Source organism: Salvia splendens, chromosome 2 (genome assembly GCF_004379255.2).
Source record: "Salvia splendens isolate huo1 chromosome 2, SspV2, whole genome shotgun sequence".
NCBI classification, from domain to species: Eukaryota; Viridiplantae; Streptophyta; class Magnoliopsida; order Lamiales; family Lamiaceae; genus Salvia; species Salvia splendens.
The window spans coordinates 10756290-10779172 of record NC_056033.1 but is presented as its reverse complement, the minus strand read 5'-3'; the positions used below and the strand labels follow the sequence as shown (position 1 = coordinate 10779172).

At 40.9% G+C, this 22883-nt stretch overlaps 2 protein-coding genes and 1 pseudogene across 2 annotated transcripts; all 3 read left to right on the top strand.

Annotated features, from left to right (window-relative positions):
- Window positions 1–964: 964 nt before the first annotated feature.
- On the top strand, window positions 965–4439 carry LOC121787874 (probable receptor-like protein kinase At2g21480). The gene is made up of 2 exons (XM_042186727.1): window positions 965–1916; window positions 2124–4439. The coding sequence occupies exons 1-2, from the start codon at window positions 1020–1022 to the stop codon at window positions 3849–3851; spliced, it is 2625 nt and encodes an 874-aa protein (XP_042042661.1). The 5' UTR covers window positions 965–1019; the 3' UTR covers window positions 3852–4439.
- LOC121787904 lies at window positions 4195–15460 on the top strand (annotated as a pseudogene).
- A 2244-nt stretch (window positions 15461–17704) lies between these two features.
- LOC121787884 (beta-galactosidase 3-like) lies at window positions 17705–22164 on the top strand. Its single transcript, XM_042186735.1, has 18 exons — window positions 17705–18024; window positions 18089–18184; window positions 18279–18391; window positions 18483–18549; window positions 18659–18751; window positions 18861–19004; window positions 19094–19182; window positions 19276–19381; window positions 19714–19801; window positions 19883–20001; window positions 20103–20267; window positions 20458–20636; window positions 20715–20824; window positions 20905–21014; window positions 21115–21225; window positions 21320–21433; window positions 21591–21793; window positions 21866–22164. The coding sequence occupies exons 1-18, from the start codon at window positions 17863–17865 to the stop codon at window positions 21981–21983; spliced, it is 2187 nt and encodes a 728-aa protein (XP_042042669.1). The 5' UTR covers window positions 17705–17862; the 3' UTR covers window positions 21984–22164.
- The last annotated feature ends 719 nt before the right edge of the window (window positions 22165–22883 follow it).

Here is a 22883-nt window from a genome sequence, read left to right as displayed (position 1 = left end):
CATTTCGTCACTTTGAAGATCATAAAACCCAAGTTTCAACACCTCTCAGACACAAGTGTAAGGTCTTGGGAGGTGGGCTTCTGACAGGCAGTGGATTAGGCATTCCTCCATACGAGTCATTGCGTACTTTGATTTAACACCCCTTATAATACTGTCGGACCGGGATGTGAGAGGCCCCTTAGGGTTCGGATTTCAACCTTTTTTTTACTAATAAAACCCAAGTTTCATATTCAAGTCGTGTGACACAACCTTCAAAATGAGAGATGTGTGATAAAATCTATACACATCTCTTTGAAGATCAACTTGGCGGCCGGTTTAAGAAAAATCAATAGATATAGATAATTATGATATTTTTATTATAGTTATTAAAATTATTTTTTCTACCTTAAATGTATATTTTTTAAGTCAATACTATCAACTTTTAAATTTCAAGTATATTTTTTTTGTCAATACTAACAACTTTTAAATTTCAAGTATATTTGAACGATATTCTCCTGACACTAATCGTGTATTATACCTTATTTTTAGATACCAATAATTCAAATTAAGTTGAATAAGACGTTGATCATTTTAATCATCAAAATAAGGTACTACTATAGCTTAATGGCGAAAAAAAAGAGTTTTAATGAAATAAAGTTCATTACACGAATCTCTAAAACTCCAAAAACGTTTACATAAACCATGTGTATAAGCAGAAGTCATTTTATTGTTGCATCCAATGGATTAAAAGTTTAGTACTAGTATTTCTTATTTTTTCCTATATATGCTCAAATAAGACATGCGTATATCTAAACGAGTGATAATTTGCATTATCAACCCAGGAAGATCGGAGTCGCATAATGAAGTAAGGCGTAAAGATGAAATTTCGGCAACCGAAAGAAAGAGAAAAATGAAAACAAACGAAATTCGCTTATAATTTTTGGTTCGCACGCCACTCACACCCGCCCCCCTCTCTCTCATCCTCTTGGCCTTGCCACTCTCATCCCCGCCCCTCTCCGACAGGAGGATCAGTTGGAGACATGGAAGAGACACCTCCACGGCGGCCTCCCGTCGCCCTCCTCCTGCTCTTCCTGTTAACATCCTTACCATATTCCGCAGTCGCCGCGCCGATCAACGCCCCCGCCAACTCCGACGCCTTTACCCCGCCGGACAACTACCTCTTCGACTGCGGAAGCCCCACCCCCACCACCTTCCCCGGAAACCGCGTTTTCGTCGGCGATTCCGAAGCCGCTAAATTTTTGGCTTCCACTGGCACCGTCATCGCCGCTGCTTCCCCGCAGCCCGATCCGACTGTGCCCTCGCCGATCTACAACACCGCTAGCGTGTTCGAGAAAGCCGCGACTTACACGTTTCAAGTGACCCGACCCGGATGGCATTGGATCCGGCTCCATTTCGCGCCCGTCCAAAACAATGCTGGGAAGGATCTCAAAACCGCAAAATTCAAGGTCACGACGGATCGCCTCGTGTTGATACAGAACTTCGACCACCCGCCGAGTGCCACGTGGAGCATGAGAGAGTTCCTCGTCAATGTTACGACCGAGCGGTTTTCAATTATGTTCACCCCCGACCCGACCAGCTTCGCCTACGTCAGCGCCATTGAGTTCACGTCTGCACCGGATCTCTTGCTCGGCAATAACGCTGCCGCCGTTTTCCCCAAGGGTGATTATTCTGGCTTGTCCAGCGTGGCTTATCAGACGGCGTACCGGCTCAACTCCGGTGGCCCCCTGATCACGGCGCAGAATGATACCTTAGGCCGGAATTGGGAGCCAGATCAACCCTACCTCGACCCCAAATTCATGGGCTCTGCTGCCTCCGTCCAGCCTAATGTTATAACGTATCCTGAGGGCGAGTCACCGCTCATTGCACCACCCTTGGTTTACGCCACCGCCACCCAGATGGCGGACGCAAACGTTCAGGTGACTTTTTTTTTTGCTTTTTTTTTGATAGGGGAGATAACTCATCTATATTTTGAATTCTTCATTGTTAGCATGTTAAATTGATAAACAAATTAAAACTAATGTAGTATACTTTATGGTTTACAAATTCTAATAAGAATATAATAGTAGTAATTTATACTGATTTTGGAAAGGAAAAAATGATGAATTGATTTCATGATTTTACAGGTTCCGAGTTTCAACATTACATGGAGAATGAAGGTAGACAAATCATACCAGTATTTGATTCGCCTCCACTTTGCCGACATCGTGAGCAAGGCCGTGAACGAGCTTTACTTCAATGTGTATATAAACGGGAGGCCAGCCATCACCGGTCTGGATCTGTCGACGGTGGCTGGTGGCCTCAGCGCAGCCTATTTCGCCGACTTCGTGTTGAACTCAAGCATGGTCACGGGTCTTGATCCATTGACAGTCCAAGTAGGGCCAATGAGCCAAAACGCGGGCACCAAAAATGCCCTTCTCAACGGCATTGAGGTGTTCAAGATGAACAATTCCGTAGGCAGTTTGGATGGAGAGTTTGGCGTCAATGGTGAAAGGCTTAGTGGTGGCGTCAATGGAACAGTTGCCGCTGTTGGGTTTGCTATGATGTTCGGCGCGTTCATCGGATTAGGTGCGATGGCGGTGAAGTGGAAGAAGAGGCCTCAAGACTGGCAGGAGAGGAACAGCTTCTCTTCTTGGTTGCTACCCATTCACGCTGGAGATGCCAGCTTTTTATCTGGCAGCAAAACTTCTTTAGGCTCGAGAAAAAGCCAAGTTTTCTCCTCAAACATGGGTCTAGGCCGATACTTCTCTTTTGCTGAGCTGCAGGAGGCTACCAATAACTGGGAAGATGCAGGCATCATCGGCGTTGGTGGCTTCGGAAACGTGTATATTGGTACCATCGACGACGGGCTTAAAGTGGCTGTAAAGCGGGGAAATCCGCAGTCGGAGCAGGGGATCAATGAGTTCCAGACAGAGATCCAAATACTTTCGAAACTCAGGCATCGCCATCTAGTCTCGTTGATCGGTTACTGCGATGAGAACGCTGAGATGATCCTAGTCTATGAGTTCATGGCTAATGGACCTCTCAGAGACCATCTCTACGGAAAGGATCTCCCCACATTATCATGGAAACAAAGGCTCGAGGTATGCATCGGCGCTGCTCGAGGTTTGCATTATCTCCACACAGGGGCGGCTCAAGGCATCATCCACCGCGACGTCAAAAGCACAAACATCTTGCTGGATGAGAACTTGGTCGCAAAGATGGCCGATTTTGGCCTCTCCAAGGACGCCCCAGGGGCTGAACAAACACACGTCAGCACAGCCGTCAAGGGCAGCTTCGGCTACCTTGATCCTGAGTACTTCCGGAAGCAACAGCTAACGGATAAGTCTGATGTCTACTCATTTGGGGTCGTTCTGCTGGAGGCCCTCTGCGTGCGCCCCGCTATCAACCCTGCATTGCCCAGGGAGCAAGTGAACCTGGCTGAATGGGCAATGCAGTGGAAGAGGAAAGGTCTTCTCGATAAGATCATCGACCCAACACTGGTGGATCACATCAGCCCTGAGTCTTTGGCTAAATTCGCCGAGGCTGCTGAGAAATGCCTGGCAGAGTATGGGGTGGACAGGCCAAGCATGGGCGATGTGCTCTGGAATTTGGAGTACTCGCTCCAAATGCAGGAGGCCTGGTTGCAGGAACATGGAGACGTGGAAGCAAACCTGTCTTCACCACACGTCGTTGTCGCTACTATCGAGAACGATGCTCCTACTCCTGCGCCTGAGCCTGCACCACTTACTGCAGCTGATATTGTGCCGCCGTCGACTATTGAGGAGGGCAGACCTCAAGGTGAAGCTCAAGCCATCGAAGAACACTCTGGAACAGCTATGTTCGCGCAGTTTGCAGCTCTCAACGGCCGCTAGATGCCACACCAGATCCTCTCTTGTCAAAATGTATCACTATGATTTGATCACTACAATGCCCACGTGTAAATGGATATATGATATGTACTTTACATGATTTTCTGTAAGCTGTTTGGAACATTGTTATTATAAATCAGTATTGTTAGGTGGGGAATGCACTCGTAGCCATGTTTATGTTCTTCATTTTCCATCACCCTTTTTGTAATATATACATCACTGTACAGGATATTAGTGATGTATAGTGTTATCATCTATTTCAGTTTGATTTCTCAATGCATTTTGATGAATATAAACAGCTACATATAATCGATCCATAGTTGCCAGAAAAACTCCATTGTCGGGGGACCTTCGGAGCTACCGGCGACCCCACGGTCAGCTGCTCCGCCTCAAATTGTTAGCAGCCTTTGGACGAATTGGATGGAAAAAGTGTAGGTGGAAAACTAAAACAATAAAATTTGACAAGAATATTTCCCATTACAGCTCATGTTAGAGAGATCCAAATGCTTTTAAGAAAACCCAAATCCATTAGGAATTGTAACTATTGGGCCTCGAGCGGGAGTTCACAAAACCCCTCATAAACCCCAGTTACAAACTGTCCAGAAATCGGCGTCTCCACCGCCGTGATACATACGCCGGCCGACAGCAAACTTCCGCTTCGAATTCTGCATTTTTCCTTTGATTTTTTCCTCTTCATATCTTCGAATTTCTTTTTCAACTAGAACCGGCAATGGGAAAAAACAAGAGCTTCAAGGGCGGATCCGAAAATCAACAATCTCCTTCCACCATTTTCGTTGCGAATTTGCCGTTTTCATTAACTAACGCTCAGGTAACTTCTCACATACTAATTTTTGCTTTTCGTTTCCTGTAATATTATTGTATGTGTGATAAACATGAACATTTTTGTTATTTCCGTAGCAATAAGTTCATGAGATTAATTTGATCGTGAGTTGTCTTGATGTTCTAGTTGGAAGAAGCGTTCAGTGATGTCGGACCAATACGGCGGTGCTTTATGGTCATGAAGAAGGGTATGTGGAGTTTATGTTGATTGAATTGATTCTGCAGGTTAGCTTATACCATATTTCCCCCCCTAACTTCATGCTTCTCTTTCCTGTTCTATTACCTGCTAGGGTCAAGTGAACACCGAGGATTTGGCTATGTTCAGTTGTAAGTCGCTTTTGGATTTTGAGATATCCTTTTGTGAGAACTGGAACGGTGTGGCTGATACATGATTTCTAATTCGAATACAGTGCTGTTGTTGAAGATGCAAATCGTGCCATTGAGCTTAAAAATGGTTCAACCCTTGGTGGTAGAAAGATTGTGGCTAAACTAGCTGCACATCGTGCTCCGCTTGAGCAACGCCGAGCTAAAGACAATCAAGGTCTCGTGAGTATGTTATTGGACAACACATCTTTCATTGTAGAATTTTCTGTTGTCTAGAGTATAACTTGTGTGGTTGGACTTGATGTGTTATTTCTTGCCTTCTCCCTGTTATGTGATCATATTGGAGAAGGAATGACAATGTTTCTATCTCTTGTTTTTCACTCTTTTAGGCCAATCAGAGGAAGCTGTCCAAACAAAGAATGACAAAGCTGTTGAAAACTCAGTTGAAGACAAGGCGGTTGAAACAGCAGTTGAAGACAAATCTGTTAAAACTGCAGTTGCAGACAAACCTGAAAAGACTCCAACTGTTAAAGGAAAAGGTTCTGCTTCTGATTGCACAGATTTAGGAAGTGCTTGGAACTTTAGAGGCATGGATATGCAATGGATGGGGGATGAATTTCATTACCCCTCTTGTATGGGGTATATTGCATTCCCAGTTGCAAGTAATTGTTGAGGAATCATTACCTGACGCAAAAAACTACCATACTTCACTGCCATTCCTAGTCACCTAAAGCCCAACACCAAGCACATTCCCTGATATGCTCAAAAATTAAATTTCCGGTTACAATTTCATCACTATCAATTTGTAATGAATAGGTGCTGCAAGGGAGAAAATAAAAATGAAGGATGTTTCGACTGCTGCCCCTGGCGAAGCAAAAAAATAGAAAAACAAAGGTTTAGTTATGAACATCGTGATTGAGAACATATGATGCAATCACTATATTTAAGTTTTATAGTAGTCTGCTCAATCAATTGTTATGGGCTTAACTTAAAAGTTAATTTAAAACAGGGTTGCTAAGACTGTCATATGTGGTAATATCCTTAATAACGATATGGCCGAGGAAGTTCATCATGTAGCAAGAGAGGGGTTTTTTCTTTTTTTGTGCTAGAAGAAAGTTAGCATTCCTAGTTTGTTCTAGACTTTTTTTTTGTTCCAGATTTGGGAGAGACGCATGACCCTCATGCGTCTCCTTTTAATGAGACGCATGACGATCATGCGTCTTTTATAAAGACGCATGAGGGTTATGCGCCTCTATTTTTTCCGGTTTTTTTTAAAGACGCATGAGGGTCATGCGTCTTACGTAGAGACGCATCTCCCTCATGCGTCGCTTATTTTATTTAAATTTCACCGACGACGCATGAGCGTCATGCGTCTTAGGGAGAGACGCATGAGGCTCATGCGTCTCTAACTTGCTTAAATCTGTGCCCAAGGCAGAATAGGCAGAATACGCGAGAGAAAGAGAGGAAGACAAAACGTGCGATTTCCTTGGCGATTTCTGGGCGATTCCCTTCATATTTCGGTAAGTTTCCTTCAATCTTTCAACATTGCTCCCGTATTTGTTATTTATTTGCATATTATTAGGGTTTTTGATAAATCTATTGTATACTTACTATATTAGGGTTTATTGAAGCTGCATGTGAAGACTGCTATTACTATGTGGAGTCTGAGGCAACACCGGCAATTTAGAGATTGTGTTTGGTGGATGTGAGGAGTCATTTAGGGATTTGCCAAGCTACATGCTTGAACTGCAGTATAGGAATCCAGGCACAATCGCTGAGTGGAGGCATAACGAGTTGTTGAGCCCGGGTCGTACTAAAGTGTTCTATTATGTGTTCTGGGCACTTGGGCCTGCTATACATGCTTTCCAGGAGTGCCAACCTGTTTTAACAATAGACGGGACTCACCTTCGAGGAAGATTTAAAGGTAAGCTGCTTGTTGCTTGTGGTGTTGATGCTAACAAGAAATGTTTGCCTATTGCATATGCCGTTGTTGATGAAGAAACTGGCGACAGCTGGGAGTGGTTTTTGGATCATGTCAGAATTCATGTGGTGAAGTACGAAAGGGAGGTGTACAATAGAATGAATTTAGCCACTAAAATCCATTACAATTAACTAAACAACAAAAAATCGGCCAAAATGGAGCAATTTTTTATAAACCCTAATTTACATAAATTAGGGGAAATCTAAACAAACTATGCAAATTAACAACAAATAAGGAAGGAATGTTGAAGGATTGAATGAAACTTACCGGAAAACGAGAGGAAGTCGTCGGATTCGCCAAGGAATCGCCAAGGAAATCGCCTTTGTGTCTTTTATCTCGCGTGTTCCGCCTATTCTGCCTCTCTGGGCGCTGATTTAATTCGAAATAGAGACGCATGAGCCTCATGCGTCTCTTCCTAAGACGCATGACGCTCATGCGTCGTCGGTGAAATTTAAATAAAATAAGCGACGCATGAGGGAGATGCGTCTCTACGTAAGACGCATGACCCTCATGCGTCTATAAAATAAACCGGAAAAAAAATAGAGACGCATAACCCTCATGCGTCTTTATAAAAGACGCATGATCGTCATGCGTCTCATTAAAAGGAGACGCATGAGGGTCATGCGTCTCATTAAAAGGAGACGCATGAGGGTCATGCGTCTCTCCCAAATCTGGAACAAAAAAAGAGTCTAGAACAAACTAGGAATGCTAACTTTCTTCTAGCACAAAAAAAGAAAAAACCCAGCAAGAGAGCTTGGGATTGTATGCTCTGTCACTTACCCACTTCCAGAGGGAGGACTTCAACACCACGGTAAGAAGAAACTTGTATACATTTACTTACTGAACATTCAGGCATGAGACACATGATTGACTCAGGGATCTCTCTGTCTCGTTCTTTTCTGGTTTTTACAAGCAAGTGTCTCCTGTATAATGATTTAAGTGGTGAGAGAATAATACAAACAAGTTGCAGTTGTAGAGATTTTAACCTGCACCATTTAATTCTAAACACTTGGAGAAAATCCTCAGGAATTGTGTTATGCAGTACTATAAAATTAGTGTGTTCAAGGGGATTAAGTTACCTTATTTTGGTGAACATACTTTTCAGATAGTTCTTCCACAAAATCTCACCAATATTATGTTATTACCCATCTTTGGCACATAGTTTACCGACTTTCTAAATGATTCTCGGATTCTTACAATGTTTAATGCTCATCTTTGTATTTCCATTCTAATTTGCTCGCATATTTTACTGCTTCAGAAATACCATACTTGTGGTGCTGTATGCTTGCTGTCCGTACCTTTAATTGAAAATCAACATATCTAGTTATAAGTATTCTAGCAGTACTTGTAGATGCTGTTTCATATCCTACCTTATAACTTTTCATTTTCTTAGCCTCTGGGTGCTTGTATGTGGTATTTGGTGTGGTAATATCTACTGGTTTATGTGAAATTTTCCGGGCTAGCTCAAGATGGATGCAAAATGAATGCATCCTCTGTACTTTATACAAGTGTAAAATCAGCTCGTGCGTGTGTGTTGCAGCACTGCACCAGAACGATATACAAGGGACATCTGTTTGGGCACGCCAACTTGGTGGAGAGGTAGAGATACATTTTGTTCTCCGGGTTTTCCCATTTGATCAAATTGTGTGGCGATCTTTGCTTACAAAAAGACGCACTGTTATGGACTTCGGTTTCACTTATTGTATGGATTTTTTAACAAGTCTCCAACTCTGCATCTTTGTTGTGTAAAGTATGTCTTTGTCTGTAGGGTTAGTTGGCGGAGGTTAAGTCTGTATTGCCAGTATTCTACGTGACTACTTTGTTCTAACAAGTTTAACAAAAAACAAAATAATGTGGATTTTGTTTTATTGGTTAAGTCTGTATTTCCAGTATTCTATGTGACTACTCTAGCTCACTCCATTGTTCAATACAAGCCAGCTTATATTTGTTCTAAGGGATAACATAAGCCTGATGTAGTTTGGCACCTATGTGAATCTTCTTGGTCCCTCAGTAGACCTGGAAGTTAATTATTGAAAACTTGTACACCAGACAACCACTAAGTTTGGTTTATATCTAATTCTTCAGGGTTGAATTGTTCTTTTTATTGCTGAACTTTTTTTCTCACAGTTCTCTTAGATATCACACAAGAAAAAAATGCAAATAGGTCTCCTGATTGCATATTACTTTTCTGGTTGGAATACTTGAATTACTCTAAGTTGTGTCGACTTTTTATTGAGTGGGTTGAGGTTGATCAAATCTGCTTCTGCAAATAACCGGCCATAATCAGGTTGAGCAAATTCAGATTGTGCTATCTTTTGTTTTTGAACTTCTGACCTTTTGTCCATATAAGATGTTCCATTTTGTGGCATAGACATTTATAGTTGCTGGTTGCTACTTATTGCTTCAATTCCTATTAGCCATTATATATGGTTTATTCTAGATGCCTTTGTTAGTTATCCTGATTTTTCACCAAGAAATGTTTTGAATGTGTTGTCCCAGGGTTCTAAAACTCAGAAGTGGAAGCTTATCGTGAGAAATCTTCCATTCAAGGTTCTTGACATAATCTTACACAGATGTTTTGATTTTTAAGTTTGATAATCACCAGGTGTCTGGGTTGTATTTCCAGTGCTTGCTTTACACTTTTGGAAGACCTTTCTCAGTAATTGGTCATTCTTGTTGACTATTTCTTTGCAGGCTAAAGTGGCTGAGATAAGAGAGATGTTTGTTACTGTAGGATTTGTATGGGATGTAGTTATTCCTCAAAATCCTGAGACTGGGTATTCCTATGTAATTTCGTCTATTTGTTTGAGTTATTTGTCCCTTGACTTGCATTTACTATTTTACTCATTCTTTGCTTCTATTTGGCCTTTTACAGGTCATCTAAAGGATTCGCATTTGTTAAATTCACTTCAAAGCAAGATGCAGAAAAGGTATGTTTTACTGCAAAAAAATTGCTATGAAATTTCCTATTTGGTCATGTGGTCCGTTAGCCTAGGAAATAGCCTGACATTTTTCTATTTCGGATAAAGAAACCAAAATGATGAAAGAGGCTAAGTTAAAAATTGGTGATTGAGAGCACATAGATTGGCTAATGTATAAGTTTTAGCTTGTATGAATAGTATACCTGATGTAGAGATATTCTGATTTAGCTTGTGTTGCGTTACCTGCTGGTATTACACTCCAGGGATTTGTTGCAAGTTTTGATGGAAAAGATAGTCTAACGCTTTGGGTCATACATGTAAATAATCTGATAACATTTTGTGCCATATATATTTGGGAAGAGGGTAGAATAGAGTACAACTCTTGGGCATTGACAACTAGCACCGTGTGAGATATTCTCTCCCAGAAATAACTGATTTTTTAATTTCTGCTGTAATCATAAGTTTATCAGGGCATGATAGGTATATCTTTGTTTTTTCTTGTGCAGGCCATCCAGAACTTAAATGGGAAAAAAATTGGTAAAAGACCAATTGCTGTTGATTGGGCTGTTTCAAAAAAAGATCTATGCCTCTGGCAATAATACTGTTGCCGCCACAGTGGATGGTATTCTTCATTTTCTTCCTCTTTAGAATATACTTAGCTTTCTCATGCTTTCTATCTCTGTTACTTTCTTCTCTTTTTTAAATTGAACACTCAAGTGCCATAAGACCATCCACAACGGGTCTCGCCAGCGTCTCGCGTCTCGTCTCAGCGAGACGAGACCCCGGCGAGACGCGTTGCAGCCTCCATCTCGTCCCGTCTCGTCGCGCGTCTCGTCGCGCGTCTCGACTCGGCGAGCCACGAGACGAGCTGTCTCGCCACGCGCCTAGGCGACGTGGCGCAGCCCGGCGTCGTGCGTGACGCCCACTCGCCGGCCCGCGAGTGGGCGTCGTCACGTGCTGACGCAATAAATATTTTTTTAAAAAAAAAAATTCGAATTTAAATAAAAAAAAAAAATTTTGTAACGGTATTATTACCGTTTTTTTGTTTTTTTTTTATATTTTTTTTGTTTTTTATTAAATTTTTTACTCTATAAATACTCCTAAACCCATCCTCATTTACACACAACTACACATCTATTCTTCCTATCATCTAAATTTTCTCTCAAATTTTCGCTGAAATTTTCATAACCCAACTCAAGATGTCCGGCGACGGCGAGGGCAACTATGGCGGCTCCGGCTCCGGCGGGTGGGATCTCAACTCATTCGGCGATTGGGAGAACATGATCAACACATTGGGCGGTGGAGGTTCGTCAACGCCGGGGACCCAGGGTTCGGCGACGCCGGGGGGTACCAACCACCCAATTTTGACCTTGATGCATATGTTCGTCCCAACGTCCCGCGGTTTTCGCAGGGATTATCCCAGATCCGGGAGGATTTTCCAGTTGATCCCACGCCGGGAGTAGGCCGAGGCGGTGGAGGTGGGCGAGGCGGTGGAGGTGGCCGAGGCAGTGTACAACCCCAGACGGGCGAGGACGAGGAGGAAGAAGAGGAAGAGGATCTTGGCCGACATCCGTACAACAACCTCGAAACGATGGCGGTGTACAACGCCTGGATCACGGTCTCGTACGATCCCATCGTTGGGAATCAACAAACCCGGAAGTGTTTCTGGGAAAAGGTTGTCGAGGTCTACCACCAAATAAAGCCGAACCGCTCCCGCAAGCGCACAGTTAAAATGATCCGCTGTCACTTTGACCGAGTCGACCGACAGGTCAAAAAATTCTGCGGCATCTACTCGGCGGAAGAGGCGCGCTACCAAAGCGGCGCCACGGCCACCGACATTTTGACGTCCGCTTTGCGCGCCTACTACCAGGACGAGGGACATCAATTCAGATTTGTTGATGTTTGGCGCGCCGTCAAGGACGAGGAACGATGGGCCGGCGGTTTCCGCTCCAGCTCGGGCTCAAACTCGAAGCGCACGAAGCATACGGCGAGTGGCCAATACTCGTCTAGTGCTGGTGCGTCTGGTGGTGACACTGCTGAAGGCATCAGCCAACATGATGCTGAATCCCAGGAGTTTGCGGGTACGGTCGGCGATGCAGGAGGATCCGCGAGTAGGCGCCGTCGGCCGCAAGGGACGAAGGCGGCGAAACCGGCTAGAGCAAGGAAGGGCCGAGGCGAATCAAGCCAGCCGGCCTCAGGATCGGGCTCGCGAGGAGGCTCGGACACACTTATGGTGGCGTACATGACCGCCACAATGGCGGACACTTCCCGCTTCTCGCACTCCCAATACGCGGCCTGGTGGAACGGAATTGTGCATATGGCAGCACAACTTGGCCTTCCGACTCCCCCTCAACCTCGACCGCCTCCGGAGGATGATTAGCCCTTCCGATTAATTTTTTTTTATTTTGTGTGTTTTTTTATTTTGTGTGTTTTTTTTATTTTGTGTGTTTTTTTATTTTGTGTGTTTTTTTATTTTGTTTTAATTTTAATAAAGTGTGTTTGTTTAAATTGAATTGGGTTTTAAAAAAAAATTATAAATTAAATTGAATGAATAGTAATTAAGAGACGGTATAGAGACGGTTAAGAGACGGAGCGTTGCAGGTTCCGTCTCTTAGTTAAGAGATGGAGGCAAAAAGGACAGTGGGGCCCTCAAATAGTGCTCAAATAGTAGTTAAGAGACGGTTTAAGAGACGGTATAGAGACAGCGTTGTGGATGGCCTAAGTTGTTATTTGCCCAGTGCTTTATTCTGAGAGTATCTTTATGGAGTGGGTTTAGTTATGTGCTTATTTGTAGTGCGCACTGCCACACCACATAAGTTGCCAATTTTTTTTAGTTTTTTGTACTTTATCACTTAGCCGGTTGCCATAAAATATGTTGAATACTAGTTACGATGTCATTTTGTATTTGGATACTAAGTTAAACTCAATATGAGAATTTTCTTTTTCAGGGACTGAGGAAGATGATGGTAGCAGTAGTGAATCAGAGGGCAATGATGAAGAATCATTAAAAAACCCTGAAGTGGATGGTGATAATTCTACTGATGAGTCCGATTCCTTTGACAAGGATGGGAGTAAAAGTGAAATTAATTTTGAAGAAGAAGCAGAGATAACAAGAAATGTACTTTAGAACATTATTTCTTCATCTTCTGGAAATGTTGATGGTGGTGATGATTCCGGACTGTCTAGAGGAAACATTGATAAATCCATGCCAGGTGAAAGTAAGTCTTCTGGTGCATTGGACACCCAGGTTGCCACTACCACGAGTGTTAGGGAAGAAAAAACTAAAATAACAAACCCCCAAGGGGAAGATGAGTTGCAGCGAACAATTTTCATTAGCAATCTTCCTTTTGAAATCACTGTTGAGGAAGTGAAACAACGTTTTTCTGCATTTGGTGGAGTGGAGACTTTTATGCTAGTTCTTCATCCAGTAACAAAGTAAGGATGTTGCATTTTGTTTAATGGTTTATTATTTAGAAATTATCAAGGTTATGTGAGCTTATCATCTCTGCAGGCGCCCAAGAGGAACTGGATTTCTCAAGTTTACAACAAAAGATGCAGTCAGTGCTGCACTGTCAGCAGCCAACACAGTAGCTGGTCTGGGGATCTTAATAAAAGGCCGACCAGTGAAAGTACTGAAGGCTCTGGTTAAAAAAACAGCTAATGATAAGGCACTGGATAAGGCAAAGAAAGATGACAGTGACCACCACAACGTATACCTTGTCTCCATATTTTTCTCATTTCCTATCAATCGTCTTCGTCTTCTTATTAACATTTGACCTGTTGATAGAACATAACAAGGCATCTATAGTTATCACATGTTGAAGTGTGATGAGACCCAGATTTTGTGTTTGGTCTTCTCTTCCAGGAGGGTTATATAATGGACGGAATGCCTGCTGCAGAAGGAGTTTCAGCAAGTGATATGGCAAAAAGGAAGAAGTAGGTCTTCGGAGCTCTTCTCTAAATATGTTAAGATGAAAATTTGAAAACATGGACACTGTGATATTGTATGAAAAGTGCATAAAATAAATCAAGTTCTCTGTTCCACCAGATTTTAAGATTGCTTCTTATGTGATTTGTTGAACACTAAAAGATAGACATGTGGGGAAAAGTATATAGACATATGTAGAAAAGTATATAGACATATCAGAGCTATCAGGTACAGTAGTTTTTTTTTCTTTTCGTATATGATGATCTGCTGCTGTCCTCATATTGTAGGTTGCATGAAGATAAGATGTCTAAACTTCAATCTCCAAACTTCCGAGTATCAGAGACAAGGCTTATTGTATATACAATGTGCCAAAGACTAAGAATGAAAGAGATCTGAAAAAGCTTTTTATGAATGCAGTAATTTCTCGTGCAACAAAGCAAAAGCCAGTAATTCGACAGGTTGGAACATTAGTAGCTAGTTTTCCTGTACGAATGCAGTTGTTGACAGGCTTGATTTGTTTAGTTGACATTTATTTGTTAATCTAACTTTTTCTGCAAGTAAAGATAAAGATCTTGAAGGATTCAAAAGTTGGAAAAGAAGGTGAAAAAAGCCGCCCACGTGGAGTGGCTTTCTTAGAGTTCACAGAGCATCAACATGCACTCGTGGCCCTGAGAGTTCTTAATAATAACCCTGGTCAGTCTTCCTCTAGCTAGTTATAGTATCAATTACAATTCTCAACTTTGTTATTAGATCAGTACCACAATACTATCTTGCAACAAGGAGCCGAAACTTTTGCACTTTGTCTCAACAAAAATTAATGCATCATTGATGGCTTGTAGATATCTTTGGTCCTGAACATCGGCCCATTGTGGAGTTTGCACTAGATAATGTGCAGAAGCTGAAGCTCCGGGCAGAAAAGATTCAAGCACAACAACTGCAGGGCCCCCAAGATGCTAGTGGGAATTTTCGGCAAAATGATCATTTAGGCAGAGGGGGTTCCATTGCAAACTCGAACTCAAGAATACGCAAGTCTAGAGACGGAGATGCCTCGATGAGGACTTACGATAACAAAAGAGGGGAATTGGCGAGCAAAGCAATGGTCGCTGAGCAAGGTGGCAACAAACAGCAGAAAGGTCCTAGAAAAGTTGCAAAGAGCAGAGTTTGTCTGCCCAAGAAGAAGTCCAGCATGAAAGCTTCCGATCAGGGCAATGGAAGAGAGTCAGGTGGTCTGGAGCTTATACCAAGCAATGCTGTGACTAAGAGAGAAGGAAGAGATGCTGGCGTGCCAAGAATAAGGATGTCTCGTGAGCAATTGGAACAATCAACGGAAGGAGATGGCGGTGAGCTTAACAGGAAACGCAGGAACGATGTAACAGATAAACTTATTGAACCGTACAGGAACAAATTCACCGGAAGCAGTTGGTAGCAAAAAGCAAAGCACCAAGAGTCTTAAAAGATGGTTTCAGTCATAATTATGTGGGTTTAGCAGTATTTCAAATTTGGATCCAAATGCAATATTGTACTAGCATGAAAGAGAAATCAAGAAACTCCACTCAATGTATTTGGTGCATCGACAATTGAAAATGCATAGTGGTTAGTGGATTTTGGAGCTGAGTAATTGTTGCCAACTTTTTTCGTGTGGAGTCGGTATCAATTAATAGACAGGAAACTAGTAGTAGTAGTAGTAGTAATAAAAAAAACTTATGAGTAAATTTAGTGCAGTTTGACAATAATAGAGTAGAATTATGACGGTTTACAAGTGAATAATATAGAAGTTGCCAGAAGAGAGACTTGGTATTTAATCCTTTCTTGTATTCTTAAAATACAGTTAAGACTGAGTAATCAATTATTCTTCGAATAGACGTTTTCGTCGTCCATAATATAAAAAAAATCCCATTATAAGCACTCAATTTTTCTTGAAATAAAAGTTGCATCTCCCATTTATTATGAATGAAATAGTGACAGCAGTTATGCTTATCCTATCCCATTTCCATTTCCATTTGTAGGGCAATAAGGAATGGTTGTGAATTGTGTGAAACGTCCAAAGGTGGTTGCCGCCACATGGAAGTGATAGCTTTTCTCCACCCATGTTTTTTTTTTCATACTATGTTTCAGTTGTCCAATTATTATTTATTAGGTATCATCATCAATCATCCACTTCTCCTAATCTGTTAGGCAATTTAATGTGAAAATACATAAGCATAATACTCTAGTACAGTAAAATTTATTGAGGGGTGGCGCGCGGTGTGTGATTTATGTTGTGTTGTGTAGGTATATAGTAGTAGCATTTAATGAGGAGGTGCAGTGCAGTGCAGTGCAGTGAAGTAGTAGTAATGTAGAGTTATGACGGATTCTTAACTATTTTTCACACTTACGTAGCGTAGCTGACATTCTCCTTCACTCAGAATCCGTCGCATTCATGTTGAGAGACACATGAGACATCTCATATCACTATTGTCTTGCAAGGATTAGATTATAAGAAAGCCATAATGTGACGCCAAATTCTTTCCATCCAGTTTGGACATGACATGACATGACATGACATGACATGACATGACGACAAAAAAATTAACGATTCATATTTTATACTCCTATATACTATTTATATTTATATAAACCATAAATAAATATAGATAGATAGATTAGTAAGTACGATCGATTTATCTATCAATTAAAGAATCTTGGTTGCAACTACTAAAATAATACTACCATTGATAGCTCGACTGTTTATGTGAGCTGAACATGGATCAACAGCAACTTATATGTGTCCACAAAAATAAACTAAGACTATGTGCCAAAGTAGGGTAGGGTAGGGTAGGGTAGGGTAGGGTGGTGAGGGTCCTATCATTTTGTTCTGATTAATACTATTAATAAAGATGCAAAAGTTTCTGGCTTCACGTCACATTTTATTAATCAATCAATTGGAATTTGATCACAGACAGATATAATCTTATTTTACCCACCACCTTATTATAATCTTTTCATCTAATCTTGATCTTAAAATGTGTGAACATTCTACACATCCTTATTTTTCCCTTTCTTATATATTTTTTTTTTTTAAATATAAACTACCTTTTAGCTGATTGCCTTAATAGTCTCATGTACTTGGGAATTGAAAATTTATAAAACTATTTATCATCTTAATTTTGGACTTCTTAATTAAGCAATTAATAATGTGGTTGAAGCTATATCATCATAGTCTATTATTGATTTATGTTGAGTAACTCAACTCCACAATATCTGGTTTATGCATATTTATAGATGTTAGTTGGATGTACTACTATGTAGTAGTAGAATTTAATTTTACGTGCACACACAAATTTAAGTTGTGATCTAATGTATTGAAATTTTGTAGACACGCATGCCAAAATATGTTATGAATATATTTACTCCCACGGCCTGCCCAAATGTCGAGTGATTATTTTTCCTGAAATGCTAGATTTTGGTGGTAGACATAATATGCTGCTTGCCCAAATACTACTATGTTGTGGTCGTGTTGGAAAATACTAACACAACTCGGATATTTAATACTCACTCCGTCTCATATTACTTCACTTTTTTTAGGTCGTAAATTTGATATTGAAACTAGGAAGAAAATATTTAATCAACTACTCTTAAATACTCTAATTCTTACTTAAAATAGAAATAATGTAAATAGTTTAGGGAAGTAAGTGAATATTATTTCTAAAAATTGTAGAAAAATAACATAATTTGAGAAATAACTGTAATTTTAGGGACCTAATATCCCTAACTAAACGAAGGAAAAAGAAAGAATCAAGTACCATCTTGAATCTTGATCTTGACATGAAAGAAGAGAATTTGAATGAGGAGAGAGAAACCGATAAAGAAGGAGAGGGACCTGAATTTACTATTAGTAAAACTTAATTACTCATATATCAAAAGCATCATCTTTAAAGCTGCAATTAAAGTTCGCCAATTTGTTTTATGGCTTTTGAAAGCTTGTGTCAGTAAATCTCCACATTCTCATTCATTTCACTCCTCAAAACAAGAAAACCAAATATGGAATCCGCTCCCAAGTGTTTTCTGCTGTTTCTGCTGCTGAATTCACTCGTGCAGTTCGCCCAATGCTCCGTCATCTACGACAGGAAAGGCCTCATCATCAATGGCCAAAGGAAACTCATCTTCTCTGGCTCCATTCATTACCCAAGAAGCTCCCCCGATGTAAGGAAACATCAAGATTTAACCTTTTATTTGAGTCTTGAAGCTGAACATTTTCACAATGTAGATGTGGGAGGAGCTGATTCAGAAGGCTAAAGATGGAGGCTTGGATGCCATAGACACTTATGTGTTCTGGAACCTCCACGAACCTTCGCCCGGAAATGTAAGATTTCTTCTACTCCTCTTACATTGTGAGTGTCTTTGGTGAGATTCCTTTCTTCCTGAGGTGGGACTGATATTTGCTTTCTGCTTTTTAGTACAATTTTGAGGGAAGAAATGATTTAGTTAGGTTCGTGAAGTTGATCCAGGAAGCAGGGCTTTACCTTCACCTTCGCATTGGGCCTTATGTTTGTGCAGAATGGAATTTTGGGTTTGTTCATCTTTTTAATGAATTAAGTGATGAAAATGTCTGTTATGATAGTTCTTTTGTTCATTATGTGTTGTGTGTGTTTTGGTGGCAGAGGTTTCCCTGTTTGGTTGAAGTATATTCCTGGCATTACTTTCAGAACCGACAACGAACCTTTCAAGGTGAGAGAGAGAGAGAGAGAGAGAGTTGATATGCTTAATTTAGGTTAGATGTGAAGTAATCAACTGTCTCGATCTACTTGACATAAGTATACAATGTTGAATGTTACAGAATGCAATGCAAAGATTCACTGAGAAAATTGTTGGAATGATGAAGGCTGAGAGGTTGTTTCAATCTCAAGGTGGCCCAATTATTCTCTCACAGGCATGTTTTGTTTACTTCTTTACGAACTCGATTTTGTCTGTGATTGTTTAAATTTTCCATGTTTGCAATCCGAAACGCCTGGACTCAAGTATGCTAGTTACATATGTAGATTGAAAATGAATATGGTTCAGAAACCAAGAATTTTGGTGCTGCTGGCCATTCTTACATGTCTTGGGCTGCAAAGATGGCTGTCGACTTAGACACCGGAGTGCCGTGGGTCATGTGTAAGGAAGACGACGCTCCAGATCCAGTGGTAACACATTTTTTCGATTGGTCATTCAAACTTGCAAGTTCTAGCAATATAGCTCCGTTGTTGGTGATGTTCATAACATTTATCCACAGATTAACTCGTGCAATGGTTTTTACTGCGACTATTTCTCCCCAAACAAACCGTACAAGCCAACTATGTGGACCGAGGCTTGGACCGGCTGGTACATTTGTTGTCTGCCACTTCCTTCAATTGTTGGCTGAGGATTCTGACTGATGTTTCTTGTCATTGTTTATGTTTTTTTGGTTATCTCTAGGTTTGAAGAATTTGGTGGGCCGATTCACCATCGTCCGGTTGAAGATTTGGCATTTGCTGTAGCTAGATTTATACAGAAAGGAGGCTCCTTCATCAACTACTACATGGTACTTAAATCCATCTTATGTGACGAATCAAGAATAATTAGCACATTGCAGTTTTGGTTCCCAGCATTTACATCACTCGTCACAAAGTTTCAAAGTAATCCAAATAATTCATGAATAAACAAACATTGCAATTGGTTTGATGGATCTTTAACTTCATGGTTCAGCTAGAGTATTTTTAAATTTTATAATTACCTTTGGAGAATACATTGTTTTGGCTAAAAACATGCATTTTTGGTTTTACATCCACATCGGTTTATAGTTTATGTATACAGAGAGACTTGTCAAGATAGTGCATTGATTTCATGTGAATTTTCTCAAACTTTCGTAATCAGTACCATGGAGGAACAAACTTTGGAAGAACCGCTGGAGGTCCTTTCGTTACAACCAGCTATGACTATGATGCTCCAATCGATGAATACGGTAATAGAAGATTACTTGCTAGAGCACCCAAGTAGGACCTTATGTAGATTTTTTACCATCATTTCACTGTCTTATTTGTAGGATTGCCTAGACAGCCCAAATACAACCATTTAAAGGAGCTTCATACCGCCATAAAGCTATGTGGGCGTACTTTGGTCGACGCTGATCCTACAGTTACTAATTTGGGAAACTATGAACAGGTGTAGTATTTCTTTCGTATTTGATCTGCAAAAACATTTGGATTATACTTTTGATTTTTATGCCTTGTCAAATTCTAATGGCTCAATGATTCTTTCTCCAGGCGCACATATTTACTTCAAAGTCGGGCCACTGTACAGCCTTTTTATCGAATTACCACTGGGACGCAAGTGCAAGGGTGACATTCAATAAAATGCACTATGATCTTCCTCCCTGGTCGATCAGTATACTCCCTGATTGCAAGACTGTTGCTTTTAACACAGCAACTGTAAGTCTCATCATCAACCTTCGATTTTTGCTGAAATGAAATTTCTGGTGCACCATATTCTGCTTATTTCTTTCTTATTTTTACACCTTTGAGGTTGCAAACTCTAAGTTCATTATCGATTAGTCTGTTGGTGCTGTGGGCTGCATAGTTACTTTCACTTAATCTCATAAAAGGATTTTGCACTGTGTAGATGAGATCAAAAACATCATTGCCACAAATGTTGCCTACGAATGTCCAGATGGTCTCGTGGGAGACATTCAATGAGGATATATCCTCCAGCGACAATGATGCAAGAATTACAGTTGTTGGTCTTTTGGAGCAATTGAATGTCACTAGGGATGCTAGTGATTATCTATGGTATACAACCAGGTAAAAATAAATACACACAATCCCTTCATTTTCTCCAAAGTTATTCTAAGAACCGCCATGGTCCACAATTCCGTGCAGTGTCCAGATAAGTCCAGCTGAATCTTTTCTACGCGGAGGGCAGGGTCCAGTTCTCTCAGTAGATTCCGCGGGCCATGCTTTGCATGTTTTTGTAAACGGAAAATTCTTAGGTGATGCTTACTCGATCCTTTCGTTGTTGATTACAAGAAACGCAGTATCTAACATGAGATGGCATGTTCCCTTATTACAGGATCTGCCTTTGGAACTCAAGAAAACAAGAAATTCACATTCTCAAAATCTGCCAATTTTCATGCTGGAGTAAACAGCATTGAGCTGCTTAGTGTGAACATGGGGTTGCCGGTTTGTTTCCTGATCCTTTCCTTAACTAGATGCCTAAAAGATAGTATATGAACTTCAAGTTTCATCACACCGACACAATTTGTTTCTTTCGCATATTAAGAACATAGGTCACCGTTTTGAAACATGGAACACCGGAGTCCTCGGACCTGTTTCCTTGCATGGGCTAGACCATGGTACACAAGACTTGTCATGGCAAAAATGGTCATACAAGGTTCGTGATAGTGTGTTTTGCTTCAGTCGGTGTTAGTTATTCCGATCATCCACAAACAATAGATGAGAAACCTATCCCTTTTATTTCTCTTCAGGTTGGAATGACAGGAGAAGCCATGGACTTATATTCACCAAGTAAAATATCTTCTGTTGATTGGATGAAAGCATCGCTTGCAGTAGACAGTCAACAGCCTCTGACGTGGTACAAGGTAAACACATTAGAATCAGCTACTACGACGTGGACTAAACAAATCCACATTGACTATGATAGTACCATATTAGAACTGGACTCAAAGCAAGAACAAGATATATATTTATGGTTGCTGCTCCTTTCTTGTTTAAAATGGAAGTAAATGCAAAATGCAGGCTTACTTCAACTCACCAAATGGGAACGAGCCGTTGGCTTTGGACATGAGTAGCATGGGAAAGGGGCAAGCGTGGGTCAACGGGCAAAGCATCGGAAGATACTGGACAGCCAATGCAGAGGGGCAATGCAATGGGTGCAGCTACAAAGGAACGTATCGACAGGGAAAGTGCCAAGATGGATGTGGGAAGCCTACACAAAGATGGTATGTAAAAGCATGCATGTGTTGTTGAATAGATGGGATTTATTTGTAAGTGTGATGTTGTTGTTTGTGTAGGTACCATGTTCCTCGGTCATGGTTGAAGCCTAGCCAGAATTTGTTGATTGTCTTTGAGGAAATTGGCGGCGATGCTTCCAAGATTTCCCTTGTTAAAAGATCACTTGCTTATAAATAGAGTAGAGACGACCCATTAACTAGTAGTACTAGTATACAGGTATTATTTGAAGCCCTACGTTTGTAATTGTATACTCCATTCTTTGTAAATTATGGGTATACTCGAAACACCAATGTATCTTATCTTGTAAGGAAGAGAGGAACACTTGATTTGAAATCTTTATACAATACTCATTCCACTACTTGTCACACCAAATCTCATAGTGTAGATTTAAGAAGAAAAGACAAACGTGTTGAGAGTTTAGGTGTGTTTGACTACCATTTGCAATTTCCTTTTCATGGTCTCTCATTTATGTAACATGCGTTTGGTGTGATTGTTTTCATTACTGGAGATATATTCCATGGGTTTGGTTTGATGGTAATGTAACAACGGAGATATACATGTTTATTTTGAAACCTCCAATTTCGTTGCCTCTTTTTCTCTTCACCTTGAAGTTCAATCTCCGTTCGATTTGCGTAAGTAGATTTTGAAACACAAGCTGTAGTTTATTTCAGAGAGCTACCTGCTGCTATTTTTTTTTTCTATTTCAGAGAATTATGGAGTAGTAGTAATAATATATCGCACTTTCGATTTTGTAGAATTCATCGTTTTCATTGTGAATATTATTGTTTTAAATTCGGCGATAAGAGCATCCACAATGGCGCCTAGCGCACCGCCTAGCCGAGCGCCGGCGCTAGGCGGTCGCTAGGCGAACCATTGGAGGATCCGAAAACCGCCGAGCGGTTTTCCGAAAATCAATTTCGCCTAGCGCTAGGCGGTCAAAAACCGCTGGGCTATGCGCTGGGCGATCCGCTCGGCTCTATTACAGCGCCCAAATCGCCCAGCGCATAGCCCAGCGGATTTTTTATTTTAGATTTTTAATTTTCGAAACACTATATATACGCGATTTGCACTTCATTT